Here is a 12,340-nt window from a genome sequence, read left to right as displayed (position 1 = left end):
AACTTGACTTAATTTTCAGTCTATCCATTTTTCTCCCCAAGGAGACGAAACTACTTATTTCAGTATCTACTTTCCCTTTTTTTCCCTCATTGGGCTTGTTGGTTTGATCTGAATTTTTTTAAAAACTAAAATCTATAAATTTTCTTTCTTATTAAGAAAAAATCTGTTCATTTTCAATGCTTGAGAATCTGCCTTTTGGCCATTTATTTTCCTTTTGTGCCTGTACCAGATTCTATTCTCTCCTTTTCTTCTGCCCCACTGTCTAGATAGATCTGATAACAATCAGAATGGCTCTATTTGCTGCCTTTTCAGAAAGAAATAGAGGAGTTCAATTATGCCCCCTTTTACAAAATTACTTTTTGGACGATGACTGGTTTGATTTCAATTTCTTGGAAGAAGAAACTGGCTTTTCTACAAAATTTTAAAAGAAGAAATACATCTAGAATTGAGAAATCATATAGAAATTATTTTTGAGACTTGAAATATAAGAAAAGTTCATTTAAAAGTATAAAATGTAGGATATATGAAATGGGAATGATCAGAATAAGTGGAAGGAATATCAAATGTAGAAATGGAAGAAAACCTCAAAATTCACTTCTTTAGAGACAATTGAAACTGAAAGTGAGACTAGATGGGGCCATTTCAAGAAAAGATGAAAAGATCAAACCCATTCCAAATATGTACATATCTACCTAAGATTTGTTCTTTGATAACAATGATACCTTTGGATTTTGACGGTTTGAACTTTGGTTTATAATGACAGACATTTTAGAACTGGAAGGTTTTATTCACCTCTCTAATAAGTGAGGAACTAGGATCCAGATAGAAGTCAAGAGGCTTACAGTCACACCTGTCTGGACATGGAACACAACCCTTCCCTTTCCCCAATAATTACACTACACTGGCTCTTTTTGTTCCTTTTGCTTTAAAATTTTTTTTAATCTTTTATATTTGTCCCAATTTCATAACCCTACTTCCCATATTCTTCCTTTATTCATGTTGCTAAAAGCCAATATAGTGCTGTGAAGGAAAGAGCTCTATTATATGTATGATCAGAACACCTGAGTTTCAATTCAGCCTCTGTTAATTTTGTATTTCATTATTTGGGCCCCCTTAATTAATGTTTACTGACTGAATGATTAATTAAACGCAAGTGACCATGGGCAAGTCACAATTTCTTTGGTCTTAGTTTATCTTCAGAAGGAAAGGAAGGAAGAAGGAAGGAAGGAAGAAGGAAGGAAGAAAGGAAGGAAACAAACAAAGGAGGAAGGAAGGGAAGGAAAGGGAAGGGAAAGAAAAAAAAGAGATAGAGAGGGTGGGAGGGAGGGGAGACAGAGAAAGAATCAGAGACAGAGTTAGACTAGAGGATCTTTATGTTTCCTTCTGGTTCTAAGTCCAGTGGTCCTAAAATAAGTTGTTACAAGTTGTAGTTCTATGAAATTCAACTGAATGTTCTTGGGAGTCGCTGTCTTCAGACTGTGACTTGTGTTCCATTCAGTCTATAAAGAATAGTGAACTCAATGATTTAAGATTCACTAAAGCTTTTCTCCAAAAGAGTTCTGTGCCTCTTAATATCTATTATCTCATTTGTCATGGGGAACAATTGTCCCCATTTTATACATGAAGAAATAAATAAAAGAACCTCCATCCAAATTCATGCACTATGTCTGTATAAGTAATGATAAGAATCTCACATCTCTGTGTAATTGCACAGATCAGATCATATGCCCCTATTCAGTCAACTCAATGGGTTCTTTCTCCTAGAGGATAAATAAATGTTAAATGTTGATTGACTCAACTCGCCTAGGACTAAGTCTCCAAACTCATAGCTCTGTGTTTCCATACCTAACAATACCTCTGTAACTAACTCTACAAATTCTCTTATGTTGCAATATTTTGCAATTCTGCCCTTTTCCAAAAGCAGCTCCCTTTTATAAAAACTCATTCCATGAGGAAGAAATATCTTCAAACTGAGACTGGTGCTGCCATTACCTTAGCTCATCTTCTTGATTCTGGAATCTGTAGTCTGACAGAGGCAGAAGCACTGATTTCTTTGGCTCAGGCTGCCTAAGGTCAATGAAAACTGTAGGAGGCTCCACTGGCCACTTCAGCTTTGTGTCTTTAGCCATATCTTGACTCTGCCCAGGGGTTAGGGGTGATCTACACCAAGAACTTCTGTGAAGACAAAGTAATGTTTCCTAAAACATTGGCCTTGGATTCTCTATTTGTATAGGGAAAATATTTTCCCAAAAGTCATCATCTTGGGATCAAAGTAGATAAGAATATTTAGGATTATTTAAACTCAAGAAGTTGTATATAACATATGGCACTCTAGTCAAAGTTTTATATATACATCCTCTTCTCAGTCCAGAAATGGTTTCCAAACACTTTAAGGGCACCACCAATTGCATACAATCATTGTCTTATATCTTTGATAAAAAATACCCAATAGGAATCATGCTTGGCAAAATTTTTAGCCATATGTTGAAATAATTCTTAATAGAAGAAATAAAACTATATTTGTGTTATGCTTGGAGAACATTAGGAAGGAATTTTTTTTTATTTCTATAGTAGAAATTCAGATTGCTACTCTCAATCATCAGAGGAGAGTGCTCAGAACCAACCTTTTTTTCCCCATTTGAATAAGTTTATTTAGTCAATTTAGAACATTATCCCTTGGTTACAATAATCACATTATTTCCCTCCCTCCCCTCCACCCACTCTTCCTGCAGCCAACATGCAATTTCATTGGGTATTACTTGTGTCCTTGATCAGAACCTATTTCCATGTTGTTGTTTACACTAGGATGTTCATTTAGAGTCTACATCCCCAACCATATCCCTTCGACCCATGTATTCAAGCAGTTGTTTTACTTCGGTGTTTTTACTACTGCAGTGTTTCCTCTGGATGTGGATAGTGGTTTTTCTTGTAGGTTCCTCCAAGTTGTTTAGGATCACTGCATTGCCACTAATGGAGAAGTCCATTACATTCAATTGTACCACAGTGTATCAGTCTCTGTGTACAATGTTTTCCTGGTTCTGCTCCTCTCACTCTGCATCACTTCTTGGAGGTTGTTCCAGTCTCTATGGAATTCCTCCACTTTATTATTCCTTTGAGCACAATAGTATTCCATCACCAACATATACCACAATTTGTTTAGCCATTCCCCAATTGAAGGGAATCCCCTCATTTTCCAATTTTTGGCCACCACAAAAAGCGCAGCTATGAATATTTTTGTACATGTCTTTTTCCTTATTATCTCTTTGGGGTACAAACCCAGCAGTGCTATGGCTGGATCAAAGGGCAGATAGTCTTTTATCACCCTTTGGGCATAGTTCCAAATTGCCCTTCAGAATGATTGGATCAATTCACAGCTCCACCAGCAATGAATTAATGTCCCAACTTTGCCACATCCCCTCCAACATTCATTACTTTCCTTTGCTGTCATGTTAGCCAATCTGCTAGGTATGAAGTGATACCTCAGAGTTGTTTTGGTTTGCACCCATCATCTTCCTTAGAGATCTTTGGACCTGTTAGGGGGACCATGTCAAACAGCGTGGCTTTAGTGATTCCCGGCAATTGTAAGCTTGACAGGACACTAGGAGGGTTTATGCCTGGGAAGAAGGCACAAGAGACTGCCCCAAGTCTATGATTTGATCATGGGCAGGCTAACCCTTCATATATCTTAGGAAAGAGGAAAAAGACTCACATGTACAAAAACATTTCAAGTAGTTCTTTTTGTGGTAGTACCAAATGTCTATTATTAGGAGTGTCTATCAAGTGGGGAATGGCTGAACAAATTATGGTTTATAAATTTAATGGAATGCTATTATGCTATAAGAAATGATGAAAAACTAAAAACAGATCTGATTAAAAGAAATGGGGAAGGTAATTACATCCTAATAAAAGGCAGTATAGACAATGAGGAAGTATCAGTACTTGACATGTATGTACCAAATGGTATAGCATCCAAATTTTTAAAGGAGAAAATATTGGAGCTTAAGGAGGAAATTGATAGAAAAACTATACTAGTGGGAGACCTGAACCTTCCTCTTTCAGATCTAGATAAATTAAACCAAAAAATAAATAAGAAAGAGATAAGAAATGTGAATGAAATCTTAGAAAAATTAGAGTTAAGAGATATATGGAGAAAAATAAATAGGGACAAAAAGGAATATACCTTCTTTTCAGTAGCATATGGTACGTGCACAAAGATTGGCCATGTACTAGGGCATAAAAATATTGCAAGCAAATGCAAAAAAGCAGAATAATAAATGCAACCTTTTCAGATCATAATACAATAAAAATAATAATTAGTAAGGGTACATGGAGAGGCAAATAAAAATTATTTGGAAAGTAAATAATATGATTCTCCAAAATTGGTTGGTTAAAGAACAAATCATAGAAACAATTAATAATTTAATTGAAGAGAATGAAAATGAGAAGACATACAGGACACAGCCAAAGCAGTACTCAGGGGAAAATTTATATCCCTGAGTGCATATATTAACAAATCAGAGAGGGAAGAGGTCAAAGAATTGGGCATGCAAATTAAAAAACTAGAAAGAGAACAAGTTAAAAATCCCAAGATAAAAACTAAATTAGAAACCCTAAAAATTAAAGAAGAAATTAATAAAATTAAAAGTGAAATAACTATTGAATAAATAAGACTAAATAAGCTAGAACTTTGAAAAAAAACAAATAAAATAGATAAAGTACTGATTAATCTAATAAAAAAAGGAAAAAAGAAAACCAAATTAACAGTATTAAAGATGAAAAGGGCAACCTCACTTCTAAAGAAGAGGAAATTAAGGTAATTATTAAGAATTATTTTGCTCAATTATATGGCAATCTAGGTGATATGAATATTTACAAAAATATAAATTGCCTAGATTAACAGAAGAAGAAATACAATACTTAAATAATCCCATATCAGAAAAAGAAATTGAACAAGCCATCAAAGAACTCCCTAAGAAAAAATCCCCAGAGACAGATGGATTCACAAATGAATTCTATCACAGATTTAAAGAACAACTAATCCCAATACAATACAAACTATTTGAAAAAATAAGGAAAGAAGGAGTTCTACCAAATTCCTTTTATGACACAAATTATGGTACTGATTCCAAAAATGGAGAAAGAAAACTCCAAACCAATCTCGTTAATGAACATAGATGCAAAAATTTTAAATAGAATACTAGCAAAAAGAATCTAGCAAGTGATCACAAAGGTTATTCACTATGATCAGGTGGGATTTATACTAGGAATGCAAGTATGATTTAATATTAGGAAAACCATCCACATAATTGACTATATCAATAACCAAAGCAACAGAAATCACATGACTATCTCAATAGATGCAGAAAAAGCCTTTGATAAAGTACAACACTCATTCCTATTGAAAACACTAGAAAGTATAGGAATAGTAGGGCCTTTCCTAAAAATAATAAACAGTATATATCTAAAACTATCAGCAAGTAGCATCTGCAATGAGGATAAATTAAAAGTCTTACTGTAATGGAGGGTGATTTGAGGATGGGATTAGATAGTCCAGTATCAGAAAGATAACTGTTTTGGGAAGGCCAACTGTGGGCTGATAGGCTAACATACCCAGTCCAGGCAGAGCCTCTCCTGGGGTAACAAACACAGATCACTATATAACAGGGACAGATGTTGGAGTTATTAAACTAGGGAAGGTGAAAAGGGGATTTGTATAATGCTAAGCTAATGTCAACTATATAAACCACTCAGATCTAAATGCCCCGTCAGGAGGAGTCTTCACAGATTTAAACTACACTGATTCTTACCTATCTGTCTAAAGACCTCAGACCCTAATATAAATAAACCTACACTGACCAAAACAAACAAACAAACAAACAAAAAACACCCTTTTGGTGGTAATAGAGGTAGTTGGTTTTGGCAGTTAGGCAAGACAGGGCACAGGGAGAGGTCCTGGATCCAGATGGATCTCAGACCTAATCTTAGAGACAGATGGCCCAAATGGTTCAGGATCACACCAGGAAGCTCTGTAGACATCAGTCAGCCAGCAGGGAAGCAGGTAGGATGGAAAAGATAAGGTAGAAACAGCCACCGAGAAAGCAGCCAGTCCCCTCCTGGTCAAACCAGAGAAAGACCTAGCTCCAACCCCATCTAACTATCTCACACTTTCCCCCCCACAGTCTAGAATCTTTCCTCTGTATCTGCATCTCCCTGCAGACCCACTTCATCTGCTCTCTTACTTATAACAGTTCCCCTCTTTGCACAAAGCCAAAATAGTGTTGAAAATAATGTTTTGGCATTTGTGCTCCAATAAACTTAAATCCCACCTAAACTAAAATTCTTACCCCAAATAATAAAGTCTATACTCACTAATCTTAACCTATCTACCACTACTTTACTCTAGGAATTTAAATTAAGGAAAGGAAAGGGGGGAAAATTATACAAAGAATAATTACAAAGTTCAAAATACAAAGCAAACACATGCAGAAGCAAAACAAGAAAATAAAACATCAACATACAAATACAAATACAAACCTTCATGCAAAACAATAGTCATAAAATACTATTCTTATAAACGATTACCAAAAAATTCTATCAAAACTATTGCGATGTATAAAATTGAAAATTTTGAAAAAGTACAACACAGCATTGCATAAGTTTCTATAAAAAGTCAAACGAATCTATCAAAACTTACTTATGAAAAACACATTCAAAAGTATATGAAACTTCAAAACAATCTTATTTTAAATTAAAACCTTATAACTATTACACAAAACTCAGTGTTACATAGAACTGTGCTTCTAATTATCTTATGTAAAGAACTTAATCAGTATCAGATATTAAACACATACATAATTTTTACATGTATACATATAATGTATGCATACAATATATATGCTATACAGATATACACCATACAATATTTACATACATTTTATATATGTATACTTATATAAATATATATACCCCATAATACAATTTTCAACCCTAACTATAATACAGACTATTTACATATGTTCACGTTTTTGATATGTAATATGTAATGCATGTTGTAATGTAACTTTCTACCCTACCTTATCAAACCTAAACTTCTAATCTATCTAACTACATCGATATATTCTTCCTAATATCATCAAAAGAAAACATCTAAACTCAGACATTGTATCTTAATGAAATCTTCTAAAACTAACCTATCTACCTATGCTACTGGTATTCTAACCTATCTAAAATCTAAACAATATCCATTTATCTACATGGTCACTTACATACCAAATCCTATAATAAATTATTCATTGATTGACTACTGGAATCAATGTATCCTAACTATATTTATGTTTATGGTCAAATGTATATGGTTATATTGTATTGTGTTCTGTTTCTGTTGTATGTAACATACCTACCAAAACGTCAGATCTTCCATCTTCTCATCTTGTGTGATTAAATCTCTTCTACTTCAAAGTTCATGGCAGTAATATGTACTGTTAAATGTATTGTAATATGAACATGTAATATTACCTAACACAAAATCTTACAACCAATTATCCATTAATTATCTGATCCTCTTCATTGAAAAATTCTCTTTAAAAGTCCTATATCCTTGTCCTCTGTAAATCATTCATTTTCTGCACAATGTCTTCTGTTGTCTCTGGATCCTCCTCTTCTACAGGAATGTCCTCTTCTGACTGCAGACTCAATTTGAATGATGAAATCTCAGCTTTCCACCAACTCTTCTTCTTCTTCTCCTTCAATTTCTCTTTCTTCTACTTCCATTATTTCCACACTCTCATCATCAATTCTATGAGCTAATTTTACATGAGAACAATGGAACCAAGAATCTCTTCCTAATACTTTCACTGATGTAGGTGAAATTAATACAATAGTATAAGGACCAACCCAACTTTCTTGTGTAGTCGATGTTTTACCATATCACCTGATTGGAAATTATGGAGAGAATAATCCAATGGACCGGATTAGATCACTACTCCCATATCACACAATTCTCTAAGCCTGTATTATAAAGCAATTAAATCTGAAGCAATTTGACAATCTCTCCCTAAGGGAGATGTATTAACAGCCTTACAAGTTTTTAACTTGCAAAGGAGCATGACCAAATAACATTTCATAAGATGATACATGCAAATCTGCTCTAGGTCTTGTACACTGAAAAAACAAAGTTATGGGAAGAATATCTGGCCATTTTAGATGAGTTTCAGCACAAATCTTCCCCACCATAGTCTTGAGTTCCCTGTTCAAATGCTCCACTTGGCCTGAACTTTGCTGATGATAAGGAACATGAAACTTAGGTGTTATTCCTAGGTTCTCATAGACTCTTTTCAGAATATCTTGAGTAAAATGAGATCCTCTGTCTAAGTATAGAGTAACTGGAACATCATATCCAGGAACAATTTCCCTAAGCAACACTTCCACCACAAAACTAGCTGTATTTGTAATTAGATGGAAATGTTTCAGGACATTTTGTTAAATAATCTATAATTACAAGACAAAACTTGTATCTTCCAGCTTTTGGCATGCTGATATAATCAATTTGCAAACTCTTGAATGGACAAAGGTCTACTACCTAAACCCTTCTTTCTGAATGCACCTTGATTGAACTTTTGGCAAACAGAACAGGGACGACAGATCCTATTTGCAACAGTGCTAATTCCTGGTGCTACCCACTTTCTCTTGACAGAATCCACAACAGCTCATTTACCAAAATGACTTTTTTATGAATGGCTTGACACAAGTAGGTATAAAAATCTTTTGGTCAGAGTGGTTTCCCAGTGTCTGCAACCCATATACTTCTTTCCAAGCTCCAAACTTTTCCTTCCATGTTTGAATCTTTGAGTCTATATAAACTTATTGTAAATCAGCAGACTAAATTGTAGAAAGATTCATTACATACATTGGAGCATTTTGGGCTGCATATTTTGCTGTTACATTAGCTTTATGATTTCCTTTAGACACTCAGTCTTTACCAAAAGTATGACTTCTGCAGTGGATTACAGTCAGCTGTTTTCAGCTTCTGGATAGCATCCAGCAACTCAGTTATTATTTCTGCATGTTCAATTAGTTTTCCTGATGCAGTAATAAAACCATGTTGTTTCCAGATTTTCCCTGTTGCATGACACACTGAAAAAGTACACCAAGAGTCTATATAGATATTTGCACTTTTACCATCAGCTAGAAGACAGACTTGCTTCAATTTTACTAGCTCTGCTCCCTGAGCACTTATATTTCTGGGTAATAAGCCAAACCACAGGGTCTCAAATTCTGTGACCACTGCAGCACCAGTAAAACGAATACCATTACACAAATATGGAGAACCATCAGTGAACAAAACCAAGCCTGGATTTTCAATAGTAGTGTCTTTCAAATCCACCCTAGGCATGTTCACCAAATCAACTACTTCTCCACACAGTCATGTAATGGCTCACCATGTTTTGGTAAATCAGTTAGAAGTGTAGCCAGATTTAATACACTACATCTCTTCAAATGGATTCTCACTACATAGGATAATAATTTCATACTTAGAAATTCTTTGGTCTGAATAAGCTTGAGTATAAAACTTTCTCATTAGTGCTTCTATTTGATGTGAACAGTATACAGTCAATCAACATCCCAAAACAAAATCAGCTGACTTCTGGACTAACATAGCAGCAGCAGCTACCCACCTTAGAGAAGGTACAATACCTGCAGCTATGGGATCAAGCTGACAATTATAATACCGAATAGGATGGTAATTTTGTCCCAAAGTTCATGTTAATACCCAAGAAGCAATTCCTTTGGTCTCATTAACAAATAATTGGAATGGTTTTGCATAGTCTGGGATATCCAAAGCTGGAGCAGATAAAATGGCTTCCTTAAGCTTAGCAAGAGCTTGCAGATGTTCAGGTTTAAGTTTCAGAGGTTCAGGTTCTGTGTTTCTGGTCAAGTAAGTTAGACACTTGGTTATCTGGCTGTAACCAAGTATCTATTATCTACAGAACCCAGTTGTTCCAAGAACAGCTCTAAACTACTTCTTAGTTTTTGGAGAAGTCAGCTTTTGGATATCAGCTGTTCTTTTCTGTATGATACTTCTTGAACTCTCTAATAACAAAAAAACCTAGATATTGTACTCTAGGCAAAATCCACCGTAATTTTGCCTTGGAGATCTTATGCCCATGCTTATACAATTCTATCAAAAGAATCCTTCTATCTCTTAGACACACTTTTCCATTTGGGGACACAAGGAGAATATTGTCCACAAAATGCACCAGTTTGCTCTCTTTGAATGTTATATTCTTAAGGTCTCTATTTAAAACATGCGACAATTGGCTAGATGAATATGAGAACCCTTGAGGCAAAAAGTCCAGGTGTACTGTGTCTTTTTCCAAGTAAAAGCAAAGATCTTTTGGGAATCCTCATGAATAGGAATTGAGAAAAAAAAGCTGAGCACAATAGTGAAATATCTTGCCTAACTTGGAATGGAAGAAATGATAAAGCTGGACTTTGTACAAAAGCATAAGTTACATAATCATTGACAGCTCTTAGAATCCTGAATAAAATGATACACACATTTGCCATTCTCATCTAGCTTTGGCTTTTTTATAGGAAGAATGGGTGCATTAAATTATGAGAAGCAAGATATTATGATTCCCTGTGGATTAGGGATTCTATAATTGGTCTTATTCCCTCAATTGTTTCTTTAGTTAAGGGATATTAAGGTACACAAGGAAGGGCCCTCCCTTAGTCTTCACCCTGACTGGAGTAGCAGATTTCAAAAATTCCACATCTGTAGAACACTTTGACCAAAGTTCCTTAGGGATGTCATCAGATATTGGATAAACTGAACCTGATTCACCCTCTATATTCACTGAATCAAAGAAAAGCAATGGAAAGGCTTTCAAAGATTATTCTGGAAGTTGTAATGAAATTTCTCCAATAGGAAGTATAATGGATCTTTGCCCTCAATTTACACAGCAAATCCCTTCCCAAGAGATTCATTGGGCAACCTGGAATACACAAAAAAGCATATTCTATACTTAATGGACCCAAATAAACCATCTTTGGTTGTAATTTGGCTACTCTTTGTGGTCTTCCTGTAGCTCCCACTACTTCCACTATACCAACAGCTCTATAATTTTCAGGAGGAGTTTGTAACACTGACTTTCTTGTATCAGTATCAACCAGAAGATCATAGGTCTGGTCTCCAATAGTCACAGACACATGTGGTTCTGTGCTATTTGGTAGTTGGAATGTTTGCAACACTGGAGCTAATACAGTGACATCAGTGCAAAGCTCAGTCATCTCCTGTATATCCAAACACACATCTGCTTATATTGCATGACTTTGTCAGAATTTTACATCTTTATCACCTTCATCACATTTAACACTACTCTCATTGGTTCCCTTAATTTCTACATCAGTTCCATTGTTCACATTTATAATCACATTATCTTCCTCCATTTTACATTCTCCATTATTTTCCATTATTTCACAAACCTTAGAATTTTCAACTATTATTACATCACAATTTTTCCCTCACATTCATTAACATTAATTATACTTCCTTTAGTTTCAATTACATTATTTACAGATTCATTAACATTATCCTCATTACCTCCAATACCATTAACCTTAAATTCATTTTGCATTGATTCACCCAACACTTGAGAACTCTGGGTACACCTTTATAATGAACATGCCCCTTTGTTCTGATCTCCCTTCTGGACTACCTGGCTATACTTTGGTTTAGCTCCAGGCTTTACCCAATCCTGCATAGTATTCATATCAGGTGCTTGAACCCCTTGGTAACAAGCATTAGGTCACCCATTTGCATTAACCTGTCCTTGATATCTATTGCCATTATTAAAATTATTGTTATTGTTCCACCCACTTGAATTTTGTCTCTATCCATTATTAAAATCATTTCCTCTATTTAATTGTCTTGAGAATTGTCCCCTATAGCAACAATCCCTTACAAAGTGACCCATACGATTACAGGAAAACACTAAGGAACTTCAGACCTCCTTTCCCTAGGACTATGTTGATTTTTAGGTTGCACTAATCTCAATGCTGCTACCACTTTAATTTCTTTGCTCTCACTTTCTTTCACCTTTTTATTTGCTTCTTGTAATTGTTTTCTCAGATCTTCTATAACACTACCCTTTTCATCTGAATTCTTATCTTTGTCAGCTGCAACCACATAACAAGCTTTCCTCTTTTAATTCCTCTAGACTCATTGTCTCCCAATCTAGACAGTTGTTTCTGAAAAAATTTCTCACTACAGCACAGGCATTCTTAACAAACAGCCTCCTGATATGAGAAATCATCTCCTCTGATAGTACATCGAGACCTA

The 12,340-nt window shown here is 35.0% G+C and overlaps 1 protein-coding gene across 3 annotated transcripts in view; it reads right to left on the bottom strand.

Moving 5' to 3' along the window:
- DNAAF8 (dynein axonemal assembly factor 8) overlaps positions 1–12,340 on the bottom strand; it is a 49,877-nt gene that overhangs the window by 7,562 nt on the left and 29,975 nt on the right. For all 3 annotated transcript variants that reach the window (XM_007498743.3, XM_007498741.3, XM_056806107.1), the window contains one exon: positions 1,993–2,175. In XM_007498743.3, coding sequence (XP_007498805.1) covers positions 1,993–2,175 — 183 coding nt within the window. The remainder of the gene's footprint in view (positions 1–1,992; positions 2,176–12,340) is intronic.

This window comes from Monodelphis domestica, chromosome 7 (assembly GCF_027887165.1).
Source record: "Monodelphis domestica isolate mMonDom1 chromosome 7, mMonDom1.pri, whole genome shotgun sequence".
In the NCBI taxonomy this organism is placed as follows: domain Eukaryota; kingdom Metazoa; phylum Chordata; class Mammalia; order Didelphimorphia; family Didelphidae; genus Monodelphis; species Monodelphis domestica.
This window is presented reverse-complemented; position numbering and strand designations above follow the sequence as displayed.